The sequence below is a fragment of the Marmota marmota genome, unplaced genomic scaffold (assembly GCF_001458135.2).
Source record: "Marmota marmota marmota unplaced genomic scaffold, marMar, whole genome shotgun sequence".
Classification (NCBI taxonomy): Eukaryota; Metazoa; Chordata; class Mammalia; order Rodentia; family Sciuridae; genus Marmota; species Marmota marmota.
In genome coordinates this window covers 22,924,323-22,948,561 of record NW_025999949.1, presented here as the reverse complement: position 1 = coordinate 22,948,561, position 24,239 = coordinate 22,924,323, and the positions used below count along the sequence as shown (strand labels likewise).

General features: G+C 42.0%; 1 protein-coding gene across 1 annotated transcript in view; it reads left to right on the top strand.

The window, feature by feature from the left end:
- Nucleotides 1-22,220, top strand: part of Washc5 (WASH complex subunit 5) — a 48,847-nt gene extending 26,627 nt beyond the window's left edge. Inside the window, exons 15-28 of the mRNA XM_015486463.2 lie at nucleotides 41-181; nucleotides 644-724; nucleotides 4,264-4,365; nucleotides 5,367-5,546; nucleotides 6,540-6,664; nucleotides 8,628-8,790; nucleotides 9,200-9,302; nucleotides 9,390-9,469; nucleotides 12,844-12,947; nucleotides 13,711-13,840; nucleotides 14,774-14,870; nucleotides 17,072-17,225; nucleotides 18,859-18,946; nucleotides 21,793-22,220. Coding sequence (XP_015341949.1) covers nucleotides 41-181; nucleotides 644-724; nucleotides 4,264-4,365; nucleotides 5,367-5,546; nucleotides 6,540-6,664; nucleotides 8,628-8,790; nucleotides 9,200-9,302; nucleotides 9,390-9,469; nucleotides 12,844-12,947; nucleotides 13,711-13,840; nucleotides 14,774-14,870; nucleotides 17,072-17,225; nucleotides 18,859-18,946; nucleotides 21,793-21,849 — 1,605 coding nt within the window. The 3' untranslated portion in view covers nucleotides 21,850-22,220. The remainder of the gene's footprint in view (nucleotides 1-40; nucleotides 182-643; nucleotides 725-4,263; nucleotides 4,366-5,366; nucleotides 5,547-6,539; nucleotides 6,665-8,627; nucleotides 8,791-9,199; nucleotides 9,303-9,389; nucleotides 9,470-12,843; nucleotides 12,948-13,710; nucleotides 13,841-14,773; nucleotides 14,871-17,071; nucleotides 17,226-18,858; nucleotides 18,947-21,792) is intronic.
- Nucleotides 22,221-24,239: the final 2,019 nt, after the last annotated feature.

Here is a 24,239-nt window from a genome sequence, read left to right as displayed (position 1 = left end):
GGGTGTGCAATTGTATTTCTCCCTTTCTCTGCCCTCACAGGTTTTGCAAATCATCCCAGAAAGCATGTTTACATCTCTTCTAAAGATCATAAAGCTTCAGACCCACGACATCATCGAGGTGCCTACCCGCCTGGACAAAGACAAGCTGCGGGACTACGCTCAGCTCGGCCCACGATACGAGGTGCCACGTTGCCCTCTGCCTTCTGCCTTTTCATATTTAAAACTAAAAGCCACGAACTATCACAGGCCTGTGTCACCGCCATGACCTGGGACCACTAGACTGATTCTGATTCATTTTCTCACACTCTTGTGATGGCCAGTGTTTACCTTTTGAGTATAGTCATACCTAAATTTTAGATGTGAGAAACTGAAGACCAAAGAAGGGAAAGCTCTTTGTGAAATGTTGGAGAATAGATTGATGTCTCTGACTCTCTTCCCCAACATGTCCAACATGGACTTTACTTATGCCACAAATACTTACTTCTGTCCGGGCATGTGGATGCCGGTGTTCTTTACAAAGCTACACATCCGTTTCCTGTGCTTTGCCTATTCCAGGACTATTAGCCAGTTATTTTATCCTTCCATAGAAATGGCAAGTCTTTTATCCCAATTGCTTCATAATTCCTCTTTTTCTTTGTTATAGGTTGCCAAGCTCACCCATGCTATTTCCATTTTTACCGAAGGTATCTTAATGATGAAAACAACTTTAGTTGGCATCATCAAGGTAAGTGACTCGATGCTGGTCTTTGTGCCCTTGTGGTTAGTCCTTTGGATTTTTCTGGTAATTATCATGTGTGGAACAGGGAGTGATGTTACCATCTTACTATTTCTCATCCCAATTTTGGTTTTACCTCACATGTTGATGAAGAAAAATTACCTTTATTGCTCATAATAATGAAGGCAATCTTATGTATAATCTTAGAATTTCTTCTAGTTCTGGAGGGGAAAATGTAGTATTAATAACTGTTTTACACAAGAGTTTTGTAAATCTAAGAAAAATCTGTTTCCCTGAATTTTTGTCATAGCAAAGAAAACAAAATGGCTCAATTTTCTTAGGCATGATTGCTTTCTACTTTTTATTTTTTTTCCCCTCACTGTTTCTCTCTTTTATTTTAGTGTTTCTATTTTTGCACCCAGGTGAGGAGAGCTAAGATAATTTTACCCTCTGGTCATAGACCGTTATCCCCGCTGACACATGCAAGCTTCTCTTTTATTTTTTCTTTCTTCTCCTGGACCCCACTCCCATTCCCATTCTTCATAGCAACCACTCTGTGTCTGAGACATGTTCCTAATTATGCAATTTACTAAAAATGAGAGTACTTGCATATTTAGGGGCACACAATTGAATGTCCACTTGTATTTCTGGTTTCTCTAAATCATTGTGTTCTCAGTCTTTTTCCAACTTTTCTTACTGGTTTTTGCATTTTAAATTTATTTATGATGCTGCAGATCAGATAATTGGTTGCTTACAGCTACATCGAATTCCCCACTTTACTGAACTATCCCACCAGAGACAGACACCTCTTCTTCCATTATCATAACCACTATCACAGTGAACATCTCAGCACTGTCCCCACTCCAGGCCTGTGCAGGAATTTCCCTGAAATGGACATACCTAGGAGTGGCATCTCAGGACCCCACCGCCTCTCTGTGTTTACTTTGTCTGCATGCCCCTAGCCTGCCTTTTGAAATGACTATTTCCTGGGCTCCACCCACATCTTGGCGATTACTTGATGTTATTCTCTTTCTAATCTTTTGCCCAAGGGGTATAAATCGATATCTCACTGATGTTTTAATTTGAATCCTGCAATGACTCATGATGTCCCCATGTCCCCTTCACATAGTTTATTGTACTTTTATTTTTCCATTTATCTGATATGAAAAGAATTGGAACTTTTTTTTAAAACTAGATAGCTGTTGAATTGCCACATAAACATTTGCGTTACTAAAATACAAACGGAACATAGGTATATGTTTTCTAGAAAAATACTTAGAATAAATAAATAAAATGTCATTATGCCCCTGAAATTTCAATAGACTCTGCTCGACCTGACTTTAGGCCTGATGCCAAATTAATTAAGATGATGTGCAGAGAATACACATGCTGGTTTATTTACTCCCAACTAATCCATAAGTACGATGAGCCCTAGCAATGCATAGGGACAGGTAGAGGAAGAATGTGATAAGACCTCCTAATTATTAGCAATAATTAAAGAAAAACTGCTTAATAAAATGTAAATCTTTGCCACAGTCTTTTGGAAGGAATGTCATACTGACCAAGCCCATCCAATTAGGAGACTCTGCCAGTCCAATAACAATAGCTAAGGACTGTTGGAAGGAATTCTGTGGCCCTCACTGATCTTTAACCTCAGCATCTTAAGGATGTGTTTCAAAACCTTACAGAAGTATAGGATCACTGTGCTCAAAAAGACTTCAAACCAGTAAGATATACAGAAATATACATGAGTAGTCATTGTTAGAGGCAGACAAAAGAAAAAAGAAAGAATCTAAACACCCATTGGTAGGGGAATGGCTAAATGTTATGACACATTCATACTGTAGATTGCTCTGCTTTTGTTCAAAAAGAATTTGCCCCTGGATAGTTTCCAAGATAGAAAATATAGGATAACATACATGTTATGGTGTATGTATATAAATGAATGTTTATGTTTAAACACACATGTATGCATGTGGTCCCATTTAGATTTGTAAAATCAAATATGTGTGTAGATGAACATTTCTATGGATGAATGAATAGACGAAGATCTGGAGGAAGCCACGAAAGCTGTTAACTGTCCTAACACAGGAAGGAGATGGAAACGTGAGGAAGGGGCTGCATGTGTGAGACTTTCCTAGCTGTGAAAACTTCTGCTGATTAGTGGAAATCCAGGAAGAGTGGAAGAGCCACTGTTTCACTAAATCTCTTCTTGGTTTTGTGTGTGTGTGCTAGGGACTGAAGTCAGGGCCTCATGCATGCAAGTACATACACTTCCACTGTGCTACACCCAGCCCCTAAGTCTGCCCTTCCTGGGATCATTTCTTCGAAAGCTTTGTTATTTCTCAACTATGTATATATTTATAATTTTTAATTATAAAATAAAATACAGATGCTAAGTTGCAGAAATAATTGTATGGTTTAATAGATTATTATGAGGTTCACACTACTCATTCTGATCACCATATGAGTCAAGAAATCTATTTAACCACCCCTACTCCTGTGTCTCCCCCATGTGCCCAGACCTAGTCTCAGTCTCTCCCTTTATGGTCTTAGTATTCGCAGGTAAGTTTGTATACACTGTAGCTTAGAAGTGCTCATTGAAGGAAAAACTGTTGTCTCTCTGAAGTCTGTGTAACGGCAGGTTTCTCCTGCACTCCTTTCTTTCCTCACAGTCAATCTGCTGCAGAGCCCAGGCCCTTGCCCTGAAGCTCTGCACACTCGGGGTTGCTGATGGCGTAGTCCAGTTTTAGTTCCCACATGTGTTTCTCAGGCTTTTGTGTTTTCTGCAACTTCCATTATAGTTGTCGTCTTTGAAGTTTAAATATAATCCAAACCAGATGGACCTGTCAGTTTTCTTGGTGACCTTAAAAATAATGATTCTTTACAAATCAAAAGGAAAAGAAACAAGTCTCAAGGTGTTCCAGGGCATGGGCTAAAACCATTGATGTTCTGTGGATCTGACAGGAGATTTATTTAGGGAATTACAATAGCTTTCTCATTACAGAAAAAAAATAATAAGTGTAGAATTTGATAGTAGATTTGCTTTCCTGTTTTATCATTCTAATTATAAATGGCATCCTAAGAATATTGAAAGAAGAAGAATTATTCCATTTACAGTGCTGCAGCTCAAAACTTGAGTTTGCTCACCTGGAGACAGATGGCCCGAAATGACATCTGGAGGAGAGACAAGCAGCTGAATTCAGCCCAGGCCCTTCATTCCACCGCCCTTTCCTTCTGATAAGAAAAGGCACTTAACATTTAACGAAATGATGAAATGTGAGGCAATTAAAACTTTCCACACTCATCAACTTTGACATATCATGTTGTAAATTATCTCATGAAGCTGGCCGAGGTGAAGGGCATCCTAAGAGGTGAAGGTTTAGAAATTCTGCCCAAGCTGCCCCAGGTCAGATAGGGGTAGGAAAGGGACAAAATCTATATCATTTAGAGAAGAAGGAGGAAAATGCTGCGCTGCTTTCTGGGAATTGGTTTTCCCCTGTGTTTCATCAGGACTGGCCTTTTCCTAACTTGTGATTTGCACTTAGGTGGATCCGAAGCAGTTGCTGGAAGACGGAATAAGGAAGGAGCTGGTTAAACGGGTTGCTTTCGCCCTTCACAGAGGACTGATATTCAACCCTCGAGCCAAGGTACCAGAAGACCAAAGTGCAACCGTCCTGTTCTCGCTCAGCTCACAGCTTGGATGATTTGTAACAAGACCTTCCTCCTCTGTCCTTACAGCTAAGTGTGACCTTTGGGACTAACAACTGATAGGCTCTTTGGTCCCCTAGTATAATCCATTCATTTTATCAGGAAATCCTTTTTAAAACCAATGCTTCTTTCCTTCACTGGTTGACCCCCAAGTTTAAGAATTGATGTTTACAATTCAGAGGTTTTTTTTGTTGCCGTTTTTATTTTTTAAGGTACTGGGGAGTGAACCCAGGGCCTCACATATTCCAGGCAAGCATTCCACTGCTGAGCTACATCCCTAGCCCTTTTTATTCATTTTTGAGACTGGGTATTGCTATATTGCCCAGGCTGGCCTTGAACTTGCAATCCTCCTAACTTAGCCTCCCAAGTATCTGGGATTACAGGCTCATGTCACAACGCCTGTCTCAGAGTTACTTTTTATAATTAAAAGAATTTATTAGCCCTAAAGCCAATAGAAACTATGAAAACTAACTTTTTATTTTTGTTTATCTGTTGGAAAATATAGTAATTTTTCCCATGAGAAAAATAAACAGGCCTAAAATTTATAGAATATTTTTCAAATCAATGAATTTAATTTAAAATATTTTTAAGGGTTCTAAGATGAGATATGTTCACCAAATGACATGTGAGAAATCACCAGCATTCATTGTTTATATTCCTTTATAGGAAACTTTCTTTCCAAAGGAATAAAATGTACTCTCTGCTAAATATCTGACATCTCTTGCCACTCGGCCAAGATGAAGTCGGAAATTTTCCAAAGCTTATACTATGTCTTAAACTGTGACTGTGGCTCCTTAGTCAGTGTATTAAAGTCTAATGAAGGTATTAGTAATGATAATCTTTTGGAATGTGGCCACAACTCTCAGCTAAATTGGCAAAGGAGCAGAGGAGTCAGTAACTTTTTGGAGCTTTTTTTGCACATTTTCTCTTTTTCACACAGCCAAGTGAACTGATGCCCAAGCTGAAAGAGTTGGGAGCCACCATGGATGGATTCCATCGTTCTTTTGAATACATACAGGACTATGTCAACATTTATGGTCTGAAGATTTGGCAGGAAGAAGTCTCTCGTATTATAAATTACAATGTGGAACAAGAGTGTAATAACTTCCTAAGAACAAAGGTATTTAACAATTTTAAAGTTCTTGATTTTACTAGGTATTTCTTATGTTTAAAATACACACTCTAAATCTCAAGAGGTGCCAACAAGAAAGTTTGTTTAAATAGATACTGAAAATCAATAAGCACTCGATGGTCTCCGTACCATGAGAGCACCTTCAGGAGCCCTCAGGGTGGCAGAGAAGTTGACATGGCACCTTACCTCGGCGAGCTTCCTGCCTCAAGAAGGCAAGCATGATTACATGGCCACAGAACGGGGCTGGTGGCTGTAACTTTTCAGCCCACGTGACTGAGTGCAGGAGACGGGCACCTCTCAGTGGGTTGGATCAGGGTATGTACCTGGTCTCTGTGCTTAACCGGGGGAGGAGCACCAGGCCTCTGCAGCGGTGCCGGGCAGTCTGAGAGTCCGCCTTCCCTCCTCCTTGTCAGCAGCACTTCACCATCCTGTGAGTGGGTCTTATGGTTTTGAGTTGTGGTTCCTAATGGCTGGTGACCTTGAGTGCCTTTTCATGTGCTTACTGGCCATTTTCTTTGAGAAAGTATCTATTGAAGTTCTTTACTCATTTTTTCTTAATTGGGCAAAGATAGAGCCCCAATTTCCTGAGTGCCAGGCTGAGATTTCTGCAGTCAGTAAGGAACACTGCAGGTTTTTAGGTGAGGGACTGACATTACATTCTCAAAAGGTTATTAAGTGTCTTCCAACCTTATAATATTTCAGGGCTTTCTATTATACTGATGCACATCAGCTCGTAAAACAAAAACCCACGGGCCTGCTCACTTCTCCTTAGTTGCTTCATTTTTTCACATATATTTCCTTATTTATGAATGTTATCTATAGCATTTCTGGGAAGCTATTTTTAAAAATTTCCTCTTTAAACCAAAGAGTAGTCATTGTCACTGTTCATTTTTCATAGTCATTGTCACTGTTCAATTTTATTTTTGTAAAATTACGGGGAAACAGATAACCGTACTGAATATTTGTGATTTTGTTCCCTAGATTCAGGACTGGCAGAGCATGTACCAGTCCACTCACATTCCCATACCCAAGCTCCCCCCTGTGGACGAGTCCGTCACGTTTATTGGTCGACTCTGCAGAGAAATCTTGCGGATCACGGACCCAAAGTAGGTGTTTCTAAATTCTGCTGAGCCTTGAGTCCCATGGATGACCATGTGTACCTGTGTCACTGTGGCACGCGCCCTAATTCCAGCCCCTGGATCTTGCACTTGTCACCTCACGTCCTGACCCTGAAGGTGACCTCCTTGTTTCTTAGCCCAGCACAAAGCCCTTTTGATAGTAAACACTAACATCTGTGGAGCACTTACCAGTGCCCTCTTAACATAGAACACATCTGTGCATCAACACAGTACAGTAATCTTGGGAGGTCAGCATTATTGTTGTTATTCCCATTCTAGGTATGGAATAACTGAGGCACAGGAAAGATTAGTCACTTGCCCAACATCATGTCGTTAATAAATGGTAGGCCCAGAATACACAGCAGTCCCTCTGCCCCTGGAGCCCAGCTCTGTTGAACAGCAGACCACTTAACTTTGTGCCTGGTGAATCCCATCTATAGTCACATCACATGGGTTCTGCATTCAGCAGGAACTGGGCAAATATATTATTAAAACTACCTTTGACAATATTTTAGGTGGGCATCATGTTAGAGACTGGCATGCTGCCTCTCAGTTCAACTGAACTCATTTTCTCCTCTTTCTTAATCTGAGCCACAGGAGAAGCAATTGGTACTAAGACCAATTGAGGGAAGAACAGGTTCCTGTCTTCTGTTTCAGGTTTAACCCCGGGCACACGCTCACCAAGCAGAATGATTGATCAGTAGCCCAGGAAAATACCATTCTTTTCTTTCTCCACCTATGCACATATAGTTGAATTTGTACCACTGTATTATCCAGACTGACTTTGTCTTTTAAAACTTGAGAAAGTTGACAAATTATTTATAATCTTTGTCCAAAATTTCCAATAGAAATAAGGAATTTTATCTATTACTAATGGGCTAAAAAGAGTAAATGTTCTAGAAAGTTTTGTGGCTCCTCAATTCTTGGTACCCAGGAGTCAAATCACTGAAGCCCTTTTAGAAAATGGCCCACCTAGTTCCCTGTTTATACAGCAGGGAGGATTAGTGGGCTTCTCAAGGAGTCTCTCAGGGGACATAGTCAAAGAGCCAGCTCTGAGTGGGAGAACACTTTTTAGGCCTGAAAGCAGAAGTTGAATGAAGTTCTGGAAATCACCTTGTTTTGTTCTCCCCGTTTACTTGCAAATTTAATCCCCCTGGGGCTCTTTTAGCTCCTCCCAGACCCCTGTTTAGTAAAGGTGTATAGTGGTGGATTTTAGAAAGTGGGGCCTACACCTGTTGAGCTTGTTGAAAAGCAGGGGCTCGGACTCTGCCCATATCTCCTGAGCCTGAGTCCCCAGGAGTAGAAAGTGGGCATCTCTGTTTTTAACAGCTCTGCAAGTGGTTCAGGGGCCCTCCCGACAGTCTGAGAGCCAAAGATTTGAAGTGGCTGTTAGGGGTGCAGAGCTAGAGCCAGGCCCATCCTAGCAACACTGAGCAGTCGCTGGATGCTGCTGGTTGTCATCATGAGTGTAAAAGGAAGCCTGGGAGGTGCTTGGAAGACAGCATCTGCGTGTTTAAGGAACTGGAAAGAAAGAGCAAACAGCTCTGTCATCACTGCCTGAGATGTTAGCGCACAAGGATTCTCAGTTCCTTCGAGGCCAAAAGGAAATGACTCGAGGCCTATCTTGTCCTCAGTCCTGGCTGAGGGCAGAGCCTAGCCTGGTCTTCTCAATGTGATTCCAAACCAGTGGCCCTTCCCAGTAGCAAGGAGTGACTGGAACCATGAGGCCTGCCAAGGAGGGAAGGGGTCCAACTATTTGCCCGCTGTCCACTGGAGGGGGTCACTGTGCACTGTGCTCTTTTCTCCCAGTTCCTTAACACAGAAGTTAGAAAACACGAGTCATGTACCTGTTACTCTGAGCATTCAGTACCCCAGATTCTGATGAGTCCATGTCTTCAGGATGAATTCTGAGCCACTCTGGGGCTTTTGCTTTGTTTTGCTTTGGTTTTAGGATGACATGTCACATAGACCAGCTGAACACCTGGTATGATATGAAGACTCATCAAGAAGTGACCAGCAGCCGCCTCTTCTCAGAAATTCAGACCACCTTGGGGACCTTTGGTCTGAATGGGCTAGACAGGCTTCTGTGCTTCATGATCGTGAAGGAGCTGCAGGTGAGCCTAGGGCAGGCAGGCCTATCTCCACAGGGACGGGAGAGGACAGCTTGCGGGGCCAGTTAAACCCACGTGCCTTTTCTTTTGTGCTTTCTTACACTGATGTCAGACATATTTGATTCTTACTGGGTAGATAAGAACAGAGAGTAAGCTGGAATGTCTTTGGCAGTCATAGTATTGGTACGGTAGACTGCTTTGGGGAGTTTCAGCTTGGGAGAATGAGATATTTTATCTTTGAAGCCAATAATTTCTTCCCACAAGACCCTGAGTTGCTGCTGTCCTGTCTTCCTATTTAGAAGCTGTGTGGCTCAGGTGAAGTCTCTGTTCCTCACAACAGTTGAGTAAACTGGAGTATGTATTCTTTCTATTCATTTTGTTTGGTTCTTTAATCACACATCCTTGTTTTTAGAATTTCCTCAGTATGTTTCAGAAAATTATCCTGAGAGATAGAACTGTTCAGGATACTTTAAAAACCCTCATGAACGCCGTCAGCCCCTTAAAGAGCATTGTAGGTAAGCATCCTGAGTCCAGCCAAGGAGGGGGTGACACTGTGGCCTTTCTGAGTTTACTAAATAGAAAATTGTTTTTTAATTTTTCAGCAAATTCAAATAAAATTTATCTTTCTGCCATTGCCAAAACGCAGAAGATTTGGACTGCTTACCTCGAGGCTATAATGAAGGTATGTTGTGGAGAAGGCGATAATCAATACTATGTTTTTAGCTTATTTCCTTTTACCTTGTGGGTCAAAAAAAAAAAACTACTCTTGCAATTAAAACAAAAATATTGTACTTTATTGTTATTTCTAAATTCACTTATTCCTTTGCTTCCTCTTTGGGCTGTTTTTAACAAGGCTTTTTGAGGGTCTATGCTTCCCTTTTGCTCAGGAAAACTAGTTTTTTGTTATATGCCTTTGGCCGGAGATGTTTCCATCCAAGGAGATGGAAATTTTCTTCCAACCTTTTTAAATGAACTCACCTGTCCATTTGCAGTCCTGAGGGCTGCAAGGACTTCTGTCCCTTGCCCCTCTTGTGTCCTACATAGGTGTTTGGGAGCCAGGTCCTCAGGGTCGAACATTATGCTTAACACTGTCAGTAAAACACTGTGTCTTTGGAAATGAGGGTGAATGGCAAATGAGGAATTCATCAGCTGGGTGGAAACCCAGCTTAATTTAGAATCCAGTCACCTCCTTTCCTCCCTTCCCTGTGGCCGTACTTCCCGTGGCCCTCTGCATCTTCTGTGTGTCCCTCTCTCATTGTTTGTCACCAGAGATGTTCAACAACACTTTATGAAGTACCTGTTATGTGCAAGGTCTTGGCGGTTGCTGCAAGAAAGAGTTAAAGGAAACCCTTTGTGTCCCCTCGAAGTTTTCTTACTCTAGTGGGAAGGAGTAGATTCCCTGGGGGAAACTAGGATTCATGCCATGGGAGAAGTCTAGAGGCCACAGGGATGGCTGCATTCTCTTGTTCCCAGTCGAAAAAGCTATGGTGTATCAGCCAAACTCATAATTTATTTACTGTAAGTTCAGCGAGTAGTTTTTTCATTCTTGTTTTTGTTTTACCTTTGAGAGAACAACTGGTAAGACAAGGAGCTTCCGGCTCTGCTGGGTGTCCTCTTGTGCAGCTGTAACACTCCCTCAGCCTCTGACCGTCTGATGTGAGGGCTTCTAGGCCACGTTTCCAACTGCAGGAAAGCATTTTAGAGGAGTGGGAAATTACCTGCAGTCACACAAGCAGAAACTCAGCTCTGTGGGAGCGTACGGAGATTACAGGGACTCTTCCAAGGGGTTCAGAGTTTGCCCCTCACTTACCAGACTCTTCCCAGACCAGCAGCTACAATGCTGTTAGTTATAATTGCTAGTATTCACTGGTAGCCAAGTGATTATGTCTAAGTCAGTGGTCTTTAAATAAAGCCCCCAGGGGCAGATTTGTCTTTTATCTAGAATTAAGCAATTGCAGTCACTAATCCAGGGTTGACCTGGAACAGTGATGGAAGTGTTGATGGTAACAGCAGCTATGAGTCACACACAGCTGTGGGGCCCTGGAAATGCTTCTTGTAGAACTGGCAAATGAAATGTTTAATTGCATTTCATTTTAATTTAAATAACTACATATGGCTAGTGACTGCTGCCCTGGACATTGCCACTTTAAAAGAATCTTGGGGCAAGAATGATAAGCCAGGTGTCTAAACAGGCAGATAGGTAGGTGCAGTGAGTTCCTCACCAACCCTGGGCACATTAGCCTTTCCAATAGCTTCTAAGCTGGTCATGAAGACCAAAAATAAGAAATGTCAGTCGCCAGGAATCCATATCCATTAAATGAGAACAAATTACATTCAACCAATTTTATTTGTTTCCATTTCTAGTACTATAATTGCAAGAGAATCATTGACACAGAGTACCCTAGACAAAGAGTTATGCAAGGAATTATACAGTACAGATTCAAGGTTTCAGGGACCTTTTTGAGTAGCCTGAGAGAACCTAACATTTTCTTGGCCTTATTCAAATTTTTTAAAGAATTTTTTTAAATACCTTTATTTTATGTATTTATATGTGGTGCTGAGGATTGAACCCAGTGCCTCACACGTGCTAAACAAATGCTCTGCCACTGAGCCACAACCCCAGCCCCTCAAAATTTTAAACAGTACTTTTCTATAAGTTTAAAGACTTCTTATCTATCAGTACCATTTTTTGGATTGACTTTTATTTCTTCATGTAAGTGGAATAATAGTCTTGTAAGAATACATGGAGGTTATTTAACACATTATAACTGTCGCAGACTCCATTATCTAAATGACTTCTCTCCTCCTCCAGAGGAGGCCACTCTGTCTTTCTTAGCTCTTCTCTGCGCTGAGCAACTTAGGGGCAACACGTTGGTCTCCACCTGGTTGCCGCTTATATTACAGAGCAGCCTCTGCCCACCCCTCCCCCTGACAGTCCCCTTGCCATTCCTCAGAGATGCCCTCCCTAGACAAGTTCCCTAACATAAAAGGTGAGCATGTCCTGTGCAGCTCATGATGGTGACAGGTTGATGGGGGGAGCTGAACTCTCTCCAGCTTACCCCAAGTCGGTTCCCGTGCCCCACGGTCATTCTGGACTTCTCCACAAACCATTTATATTCCTCACTGCTTTGGGATTACCACAGTTGATCTACCTTCTAAACATGACTCTTTGACACAGTTAAATAGTTCTAATAGTTTGATCATTACATTTCATTACAGTTGGCCTCCACTCTAATCCTCTGTTTTATTTTGTTTTGTGTGTAGATGTGTGCTTATTCATTTATTTATTTGGTACTGGGGATTGAACCCAGGGGCACTTTACCACTGAGCTACATTCCCAGTCTTTTCTATTTCATTTTGAATCAGGGTCTCACTGATTGCTTAGGTTGACCTTGAACTTGTGATCCTCCTGTGTCAGATTCCCAAATTGTAGGGATTACAGCTCTGCGCCACTGCACCTGTTTTTTACATTCAAAAGTATTATTCTGAGATGGTGTCCCATAGATGTCACAAGATTCCCCCAAGAGGTCCAAGGCACATTTATCTAAATAAGAATTATTTTTTATAGGTCCAGATAATTACATGATCTGTAATCCTGTGTGACATGGATTCTCAAGTCCCAAGAATGCCATTTCACTGTAGTGTTCTCAATTTTGTGAACACGAAAGTGAAATGGCATTCTTAGGACTTGAGAAAGTTTGGTGTAGGATAAATAGGAGGAAATCAGGCTTCTCATAGTAGCTGCTAAACTTGAAGGCTTTATTCCAGAAGTCAAAAAACATGGCTTCACAGTGAGCATCTTTGATACGAGAACAACTGAACATCAGTGGGTCACCGTGACAGCTTCAGATGTGGGGCTGTTGAGGTTGGCAGGTGGGGCTCTTCCAAGATGTCCCTTGAAGGGTTTAATGCTGGTGTCCCTAGAGACCATCCAGGAAGCCTTACACATTCTGCCGTGTTGTGACCTTCAGTGCACAGTTGCCACCCTGTGTTTGCCTCCTTGCTCTCTGCAGGACTTGACCCTGTACCACCTCGTCTTTTCTTTGCTCTTCACAGGTTGGACAGATGCAGATTCTGAGACAGCAGATTGCCAATGAATTAAATTATTCCTGCCGGTTTGACTCCAAACATCTGGCAGCTGCTCTGGAGAATCTCAACAAGTAAGTGCCAGGGTTTCCAGCAGCCCTCTGTGTGCCTGGACTCTTCATCAGCCAAGTGCCCTGGTCCCTTCAGTTCTTACTGTTCCAAGGTGTTTGGGATAAGCGGTCTCTGAATTTCAAGGCCTTCTTCCCACAGATAAACAAATCTTTCTAGAGAAGAATCTCTTAATATTCTCTCTTTCTCCTCTCTCTGATGAATTCATTTATTCTGCCAATATTTTTTGATCACATAATACTCACCTGACATTGCACTAGGTACTTGTACAGACTTGGAAAGTAGTTATTACCAAAAGGCACAACTGCCCTTCTACAGGGCTGATGATCCCTGATCACCCAGAGAAAAACAGAAAGCGTGTTAATAACCAGGAGAGAGTATGGGCCCCTGTTCCAGGGCACTCCCACATCCACTACCCACCAGCACCCTGCTATCATTTCCAGCCTTCTGCTGAAAGATGAACACTTCATGCTTTTCCATTACAAAGTCAGTACTTTGAAAAAAGCAGGTGTTGAAACCACTTCAGGCAGCTCATAAGTCTGAATGGGGAAAGAATTTGATCTAGGCTGACTCCTACAGATGAAGTGATCCTAGGTCAAATTCTCCACTTACAAGCAATCACAGGTGTGCAGATTGGGAATTAGAAGGATCAAGCCCCCATTTTGTACACAAGAAAACTGAGGCCTAGAATGATCACATCACTGGCCTGTGTTAACTGTGTGTGAATTCAGCTAGAGCTTAATGTTGACCACTGTTTCTTCTATGTAGGGCTCTCCTGGCAGATATTGAAGCCCATTATCAGGATCCTTCACTTCCTTACCCCAAAGAAGATAATACACTTTTATATGAAATCACAGCCTACCTGGAGGCAGCTGGCATCCACAACCCGCTGAATAAGGTTTGTAATTAACATGTACAGAGGTGTAGTGGGGGCCATGCACTGCAGAAGGCCATTTGACCCAGGTTACAGACCAGTGCATGAAAATGTTTGGAGAACTTGCATTCAGACCCCAGAGCTTCCATTCTCTCAAGTTCATGCCCTCCCTGCTTTGATCTCACTTTCCCTGCCTGGCTCAGGGTGTGAGAATCAAGCACTGTGGTGTTGTCAGAGCTGTGAAAACATTGTGTCAGTGAAGATTGGCTTGGGCCTAGTCTGGGGTTGGAGCTTGGAGCTCGTTGGTTAATGCTGACCAAGGCTGCGCACTCATGGGTAGTGGGGCCCACAGGGCTGATGGTGCCTGTGCCCCTGGCCAGTGTGCTACCCTGCCCCCTGTGGAAGTGAGTGGTGGGGAGAATGGCATGGCTGTGCCTGCCCTGTCTTTTCTGTCCTGTTAACTGGGAGGGAGACTGCTCTGTGACGCTGCCCTGGGGAGCCAGTGACAGAGGAAGACTTGGCTTTCTGTCTCTGTGTCCTCTCACTAGCTGCTGCCTGGGTCTTTTCCCTCTCTCTCCTTCTCTGCCCTCCTCTCCCTGCCCGCTCCTTGCTCTCTCCCTGTCTTGCCTCTAGCTCCGCCTTGACTGCTGAGTTTTGCCCTCCCTCCCCTTCTTGCTCTCCACCCTTCTCCCTCCCTTTATTACTGACATGGCAGGATTTAGGGGGAAGGAACTGCTAGTCTCTAAAAAATTGTTCTTTCCAGAACGACTGAAGGTGATATGGGTATTTGTGATTGGATGGGATCACAGTTGTTAAATAGAACTCGGCAAATTAATGGAAGAATCTAAGAATCAGACAGCAAACTGAAATGACTTAAAACTTTTCATTTGAAAATGTGTTCTGTGTTGTTTTATAATGAGAAGAGGCCATCAATTTTTCTTTCCTTTCTCTTTCCAGATTTATATAACAACAAAGCGCTTGCCCTATTTCCCAATTGTCAACTTTCTATTTCTGATTGCTCAGTTGCCAAAACTCCAGTACAACAAAAATCTAGGTACGTATGACATTTGTTCTTTGCAATAAGTTATAGTAACAATAGCTTAACATTCAGATATGAGATCGATTCTTAGTTATATGTATGCTTATGAAATCCATGTCTTTGGCCTCTGAAATATTCCGACACCCCTTCAGTGGAGCCAGTAGACTCCAAAATAAGGCAAGGACCTTTCTAAGGGTTAGTTATCTAGCCTGCATCATGTGAGGAACCTGTTCTTTGATTCTGTCATTTAATGTTTAAGCAAATCACTATGGTGTGAAAGAAACTTCTTTTGGCTAATGTTCTATTCTTGCAACAAGTGCCACCTGCCTCCAATGTATCAGGAACTGTGATTTGAAGAGTAACAATATAGTTAAGGAGATAAGACTATACTACATGGATATCTAACACTTAAATATGTGTATAATTATATGTCATAATATTTGGTATGAACAATAGATACCAAAGGCTTTCAATGTATTTGTTCTGTCTAGAAATATAATTAATATTTTTGTCATTGTTAGTTTATTTTGAACATTTTTATAATTACCTTATAGAGTCTCAAATACTTCCTGTCTCCAAACTTCATATCCAACTAAGTGGAATTTTTTTTAACCCACTATACTTTTTAATTTAAAAAGCACTATAAGAAGATTTCTACAAATGTCACCATATATTTTCTTAACCAGAGATTTAAAAATGCATTTCTCTCTTAAATAGTTTCACTTCATATTTCTTGAACATTTTTAGGGCAAAAGTATGGAGTCTCTTTTAATGTTTTTATTTTCATTCAAAAATATTCATTGGTTGTAGACATTATTCCCATCACAAGACCCATAACTGCCACAGAATGTTGTCAAAAAAAAATACTTGCTCTGAGAGGGAGGGGACTGATGTATGTTTGGATTCTAGCTTCACCATCTGTCACTTATATGACTTCAGCGGTCACAATCCGTCCAGGGAGCTGTTCTGGGATGGCTGCTACACAGGGACAGGAGGTGAAGGCTCATCTTCCCAGAGGTTCCTCCTCTCTCAGCAGTCCCTGTGTTTTTATTCAATAAGAACATTTTCTCATAAACTGTTCCTTGTCTGTGGTCACTCTATCAAGTTTTCCCTTTTAATCCGTTCATTCTGTCCGTTCTATGAAATCTTTGCCTACCCCAGGGTCACAGAGATATTCCTCTAGGTCTTATCTACAAGATTTGTGGTTTTAACTTTTACATTGAGGTTCATCTTGAGTTACTTTTTAATATTTTTTTAGTTGTAGATGGATACACCACCTTTATTTTATTTCTTTATTTTCATGTGGTGCTGAGGGTTGAGCCCAGCGCCTCACACATGGAGCAAACGCTCCACCACTGAGCTACAGCCCTAGTCCCCAGGTTGTTTTTTGTGTATGACGTGAGGCAGGAGTCAAGGCCACCCAGTTTAGTACTATTCACTATAAAGATCTCTCTCCATTAAAGTTTGTGGCATATTTGTAGAAATTCCACTGATCGTACAAGTGGATTATTCCTAGATTGCTCTGTTCCGTTGACCTAGTCTTCTCTCCTGGGCCGACACTGCCTTGGTCACTGGCTTCAGCAGCCTTCCATCCGGCAGTGCAGGCCGTCCAGCTTTCAGCAGTGTGTTTCCTAAGACGTCTCCAGTTGCCGGTGCAGCCCTCCAGGCAGAAGTCAGTCTCCAGATTTTGGCAGAAACGCTCAGGGAAGAGCCAATTTGGTTATTCACTCATGTCTTAAATTTCTCCCACTCTCTTGACTTTGGCAGACTGTGTTCTTGTGTAACACTCAACATCGTGTTTAAAGATACTTTTAAAGTGTTTTATCCAAAATTCAAATTGTCTTAAGAGAGTACTTCAGGGTACCTAGTCTGCCATGATGCCATTAACAGAAGTCAGTTATGGGTGACTTTTGCTTTCTCATTTACCTTCATCTACTTCTTAAAATTGTCTGCAGTAGCATCCATTAATTACATAATCCAAAAAAATTGTAAGTACATTTGTAAATTAGTAACCATTTCATTGTTTTTGCATCATTTCATGCCACTAGGATGCTCCTCCACTCCTATGGCTAATTCACATACTCCAGAATTGTCGTTGCCTCCATGTCCCCTGCCAGTGATGATGGGGGCCCCACACATTGTGTTCATGAGTAAGATTTAATGAGCTTTGCCAAAGGCAAGCACTTCACTGGGTGCTTTCGTTGGTTCCCTTGCAGGAATGGTCTGCCGAAAACCTGCCGACCCTGTTGACTGGCCGCCGCTCGTCCTGGGACTGCTCACTCTGCTGAAGCAGTTTCATTCCCGGTACACCGAGCAGTTCCTGGCGCTCATCGGCCAGTTTATCCGCTCCACAGTGGAGCAGTGCACAAGGTACAGAAGAGTAAATGGAACTCAGTGGCAACAAAGGGAGATTGACCTGCATGTCACATTCCTCTTGCAGCCCTGTTGCTCTTGGACCTTGGATCCATCTTGGATCCAGCTCTCAAAACTCAGTGAGCCCCTGCATTCCTGCCGGCCTCTGCCAAGAGATGGCTTCACACACTTCAGTGTAGACAGACACAAGGGGTCAAAGCCAGGGCAGAGTTGGAGTTCTGGTGTGTAATGAAACAGGCATGGCCTAGAAGCTGCTATTTGATACAGATTTGTAAACCTTTAATTCCTTCTAGTTCTTTCTCCCTCCTCCCCAATTGTAGTTTTTCTAGGATAGGGAGAAAAAAAAGATTACATCTCTGAGATGTTGGGTCCTGAGCCTCGTCCTCTGCCATCCTAAAGGGTCAGCCTGGCTAAATAAATTTCTCTGTCATGTTACACATGCAAAATTTGAGAGATTACACTTCTTGATCATCTGGCCAGTATTACTTAGACTAATTATTGAGGGCAGTCTTTCAGGTCTTCAGGAAACACTGCTGAGGTCAAAAATTGGAAAGGACTTCAAAGGCCATTTAATTAAGCTCCCTGCAAATGCATGAATTAGGTCTACGACTCCCAGCAGGTAGTCAGCCTCCCACAGCTGCAGACCATTCCCATCAGTGAGGTTCTTGCCACCTCTTCAGGCAATAGAGTACACTTGAGAGGACTTGTTCTCAAAAATAGAAAGTTCTGATGGTTAGAAACCCAGGTCTCTGGGAGTTTCACTCACTGAGCTTTCTTCTTCCCATTGAGATTACACAGAATACCCACGGTCTGCACATCTCTTCCAACTCTTGGTTTCAGTAGCTGCCGTAGGCCTTCTCTCTTTAGATAGACTCCATCCTAATGGAATTTGTTCCTGATGTGCTGTAGTGTGGGGGTTGCTCACCTATCAGGGCATCTCTTCTGAGGGTTTGTTATTGGCCATTATAGAATGTGACTTCCCAAACTCATACTGAAATTCTGAATACAGTCCTCCACATGGAGTGGACGCTCCGTGGAGCTGGGCCCGCTGGACGGCAGTGCTGCTAGAACTGACAGCCACTGAATACCAGGGGCTCAGACTCTTTTGCTTTCTTTTTAAATCCTGTCTTTTTTGCCCATGAGTTACAGGCCAGTTCATCCCAATCTTGGTTAATGAATTAAATAGTAGATACTGCATGGTTTTTTAGGTCATATAATCGGAATTGCTTCTAAAAGCGGAATTTTGAACAGTTGGGAAAAGGGGGGGAGCAGAAAGATAAGAACTGTCAAAAATGAAATCATAACAATGACCAAGTGAGGTCAGTTGGGAAGGAAAGCATTAGGCACCTGAAACCGTGTGCATCTGGCCAGGACCACAGAGAGGCAAAGGACTCCAGCTCCAGTGTGGGAAGTGACCTCCACACACCTGGCTGTCTCCAGCCAGAGTTCCCTGTCAAACATGAGCATGTCCTTCCTGTTTCTTCTGCACTAGTGACTATGACCAGCCACGAAAGTGCCCTATGGATTTGTTCTTTATTTGGTAATCTGCCACATGTTTAGTCTTTTAGTATTTTGACTCAGGGCCTATCATGTGCTAATCAGTTAATTGATCCAGACTGTTCTGTTACAGCCAGAAGATACCTGAAATGCCTGCAGATGTTGTGGGTGCCCTTCTGTTCCTGGAGGACTATGTTCGGTACACAAAGCTCCCCAGGAGGGTAAGCCATGAATAGGACAGGACAATATTAATGCCAGTTTGTGAACAGACAGTAATAGCAGCAGGCTTACACAGTGGATGCCTCTGAGCCCTTGCCATTGCCGTGTCCCCTGCTCTAGGTTCCTGCCTTCCCCACCAGGTGGGGAACTCCACCTCCCTCCTGTCACTCCATTCTGCCCTCCTCTTGAGGCAGCTCCCCTGGTTCAGGGCCAGTTCAGTGTGACAGACAGGCCAGGAGGGGATTCCTAAGTGGCCAAGGAAAGGAAGAATCTTGGGTAGTTTGTTTTTTCTCTCCACCATGACCTGGTGCCACAGTCTGGTGAAGTATGACCATGGTTAAAGTTGTACAGACCACTGCTTTTTTTTTTTTTTTAATTAGTTGTTGATGGACCTTTATTTATTTATATGCGGTGCTGAGGATTAACCCAGTGTGCCTCACACATCCTAGGCAAGCGCTCTACTACTGAGCCACAACCCCAGCCCCGGAGACCACTGCTTTTTACCTTCTAAGAAATTCCTTCTCACTCTTAAGTTGCACTTGGTTAAGTTTTAGCTCAAAGAAAGAAACTTGATACTAAAGACTTTCAACAGATACTGAAAAGTCATTTCCCATTTTTAAAAACTAGTAGGTTAGGAATTAAAGATAACAAAACAGAGATATTTTTTAGTGAACTAGCAGAGCTACACTTAATAGTGAAACGATAGTGGCATTCTCACAAAAATCAGGTCTATAAAAGTGGCATGATGGTACTGGATCCTGCTGCTCCTGTTGTTGCACAGTTGCAAGGTAATAAAATACAGCGCATAGTGGAAGAAGGCAAAATTTGTACTCTTTTTTCAAGGATGTAATTGTCTTCCTAGCATCATGTGAAAAAACTTTTAAAAATGAATTTAGGGAACAAGCTGGTTATAGAGTAAATGTATAAAATAAATAAACTGATAACCAACTTAACATATAATCTGAAAAAGGTCCCATTCACAAAAATGACCAAGAAATAATACAGTTGGGAAAACTTCTATAAGAAATATGAAAAGAGTATTTTAGGGGAAAACTATAAATTTTTGAAAGTCCATGCTTCTGAATTAGGAAATTCAAATATTATAGAGATATAAGTTATTTCTACTTTATAGATTTATTGTAACTAAAATCAAAATCCCAGATAATTTTTAACTTCAGTTTTTTTAATTACATCAGACTTGGGCTATAAGCAATTTTTTTTTAGAAAAAATATAAAACATTTTATGCTATATATTAAAACAAAAATTACAAAAAAATCAAAAAATACTGGTATAAAACTTAATAGAAGGATCAGTGGGTAAAACTATGTGCTCTAGAAACAAATTCTTTTCATATAATTTTATATTGGGCAAAATACCTTCTCAGACTGGGGAGGAAAGGAATGTTAGGCAGGAGACCTCTCATTCATTATGAGGTTGAAAATAGCAGCTTAGTCCCTTCACTTCTCCCATGTTGTTAAAATTAATTATAGATAAGAATTAGGATGAAATAGGAAGCAAAGACATTAGAAAGTTTAGATGAATATGTCACTTATTACAACTTTCTAAGCCCAGTGCCAAAGGAAGAAACTAAAGATTTAATCTTCAATAAATGCCAAAAATAAACAATTATCTATTAAATGTCTCTCAAAAAAAGGACAAATTAGAACTATTAACAAAAGACAGGTTTCCTTGATTTAGATGAATAGTGTGCTCTTCCAATCCATTAGGGGGGAAAAGTGGGCAAAGGATATTAACAGGCAGTTTTTAGGAAAAGAAATAGAAATGGGATAAACATTTGGAAACATGTTCAATCTTACTTATATCCAAGGGGCACAGACCAAAATAACAGCAAAATTACTATTTTAACCTGTCCAGTTGGTCAAAGTCAAGTACTGGATTCCCAGGGCTTAGAAGGGTTTGGAGAAATGGGACTCCTTGGTGATAGTAACTCAAGTGTGGGTGGCTTAGCCACCCAAGAGGGCACTTTAGCTCTATGTATTTTTTTTTTTCAATTCTAGTAACGTATTTACTCTGATCTCAGCAATTCCACTGCTAGGAGTTTACCTACTGGATATAGGTGCAGAAGTTCACTATGATATGTGCAACGAATTGATAACATTTTGCAGGGATAAAGAACACAAAATTGTGATCAATTTTGAGTCTATGTATGTGTATGTGAGAGAACTGCAAAAACCCATATTATCAGTGTTGGTTTTCTCAAGGGGGTTAGCATTATAGAATATTTCTTATTTTATACTCTTCTGCATTTGCTCTATTTCCTGTAATTAGCAAGTGATACCTTTATAATCCTAAAAAATTTAAACATTTCTTTTAAAAGCTACTCATCTCCAGCATTTGGAGATCACCCAGTATCATAGCCCACTCCAGCCTTCTCAGGGCTTCCCCAGGACAAATTAAGGAATACAGGCCGTTGAGGACTCTCAGTTTTCCCTTAGCCATACCCCCATTGTCACCTGCCAGACTTGCTCTTTTTCCTGGGTTAGCCTCAGCTAATGAAGTATGTCGTGTGACCTGAGATTACCTCTTGGTACTTCCCAGAGGCATATTCCTAGCACATCACAGTGTCCTTGAGAGCCAAGGAGATCACATTTGGAGCCAGCCGGACCTGTACCGCCTCCTGTCACGTTAGCAGTGGCTAGAAGTGAGACACTGGGACAGAGGCCATCAGAAACAAAAGTGGCTATTACAAGTAGTTCCCTTGAGCATGGCTCTTTTCTGTGACTCACTTTGCTCCAAAGGATCTCTACACTTCTGGAATTTTATGGAAAGTTTTGAATCTGTCCAACTGTAACACCGAATAACTTACTCCTTTGTTTAATGTTGCAGGTTGCTGAAGCACACGTGCCTAACTTCATTTTTGATGAGTTCAGAACAGTCCTGTAAATTTTTTGTTCTTTTACTTCTTAAGAAACGGTTGTCCTTAAATCTCCCTACCTTTGCTAAAATGAACTTGGGAATGCAAAGAAACTCAACAGCTCATATAACTGCAATTTTTTTCCCTCCATTGTGGGAAACATCAGACATTCTGAGGAAGATGTATCTCGCTAATAGTTAATATGATTAATATTGTTTAAATCATGGTATTATATGCAATTTATATCATGTAGAAGCAGAACAAATTTTGTACTGCCTCTTATAAATGCTGAATGTAATTGTTACGTATAAATCCATTTAGTTTTATGTTCTAAAGAACTATTTGTGCAACTCTGGATTTTCAGTAAAATAGAATTCCCTTCGTGAGGGAACCTCACGAAGCCAGTTGTCCTTCTGCTTATGATCTAAAACCTGCTTGTTCAACCCTTGAAAAAAAAAAAACTTCCTGGAAAGTAAAGATGGCTCTGGGTAGGCATGGTGCCCCACCCACCAGAGGCTTGTAGACATGTGGCCTCAGCAAGATGTTTCACATGTGTAGTGACTGCTCAATCCATGTCCCAGATGCTGTGGCAATTTCTGGTGTCCGAGGTTCACCATCCTCTTCCAGTCTGGTACCTCACGGTCCTAGCACCTCTTCTGGGGGATTCCTTAACTTCAGTAGCTCCTTCCGACCTCTTCCTTCCCCGCCAGAGTCCCCACAGATCTTGTCACTATTCATAAACTGTTTCCCATTTTTTAAAAAATGATTTTGTAAAAAGCATAACCATGATTTCTAACAACCTCAAAATCCGTATTCACTTCTACATGAAAACCACTCTGAGAAGGGAGCTGCCATTCTGCTGTGGCAACTTGGGACCTCAGCAACTTGGATGAGAGCAAGAAAAATGCTTTGCTCTGAACCTGAAGCCAGCCATGTTCTCTGGAGAAGAGAAGAACAAGCAAGGACAAAATGTCACGTTTGGTTCTTAAAGGTTCCCCCAAAGGCTCATGTGCTGAAGGCTTGGTCACCAGCCTGTGGCACTGTTGGGAGGTAGATCCTTCAGGAAGTGGGGCCTAAAAGGAAGTTAGGTTGAAGGGGTCCCTTGAAGAAGTTAGGGGATCCTAGCCCATCCTTTCTCCTGCTTCCCAACTGCCACATGAGGTAAACTGACTTCCTCCATCTGGTCACGCGCTCTCACCACAATGTACAGGCCCTGAAGTGGCTGCGCCAAACAACTGTGGAGTGAAACCTTTAAAACCGTGAGCCAAAATAAATCTTTCCTCCTTTTAGGTTAATTATCTCAGGTATTTTGTCACAGCAACAGAAAGCTGGAACATAAACAAAACCCAGATTCCCATAAGTGCTTGAGTGGTTTAACAAGCTGCTGAGGAGGAAGCACTAATGTGCGGTCAGGAGGCAACTTTTGAATCTGGTTCTGCCCCTGGGTAAACCTTGTTCCAAGCCAGCCTTCATCTGCAGATTGAGGGGTAGGCCATTTGAGGGGGGTTCCTTCAGTTTTCTGATTTTATAAGACATTTCTTTTGTCCAAAGACCTCAAATCCTAAGCTACTAAAGCGCAGGGTGGGGGGGTGATTTTACAAGCTTTATTTCACTATCACAGTGGGAAGAATTTTAACAGGGCCCAGTAGAGAGGAAGGGAAGCCTCACTGTCTGCCCACGGACATGGCATCAAGGCTCAGGGATTTTTTGGATTTCTTTTTTTTTTTTGGCGGTGGTGCTGGGGATCAAACCCAGGGCGTCAAGGGTGCAGGACAAGCACTCCACAATAAGCTCCACCCCCAGTCCAGGACAGCTTGTAAGGAGCTGGGAAGTCTCCTGCCCTGCAAGCCTGGTGCCTGGGAACAATCACATCCCAAAAATATCTTGCTGTTTCCATTTGTAATCAGCTAATGGTAAGTGCACGAAGTGAGAGGTTTAGTTCTCTGTGAAAAGAAAGCCAGCAGCCACTACAAAGGCCAGACCTAAGGGAGCTTTTAATCAGAAAACAGAGTGTGGGGCAAGGCAGAGAGGATCTCACCAAGCCAAGTGAGTGAGTCCAACATAAACTCTGCTAAAACAAGACAAGTGCTGTCTGAACCTGATTTTGCTAGTGATTTGGCCAATCAAGTATTTTCTCAAGTAAATGAAAAAAATTAAAAATGGGAAGAAAATGTTATTGTAAATTTTTAGTAATTTTAAGGCATTGTTCCAGCTCAGACAGGCACTTACTTGTCCGTTCACTGCTTCCTGAACGCTGCCAGCCTGGCTTATTAGCGTGTTGCAGGGGGATTTATAAAGTCCTTGGCTGCTGTTCATGAAGAGGCGTGATATTTTCAGAGAACTCAGAACTGCCTCCCTGGATAGCTGAGGGAAAGAAGGTCCAGAGACAAGGCAACTTCCCCAAGTCACAGTTACTGAG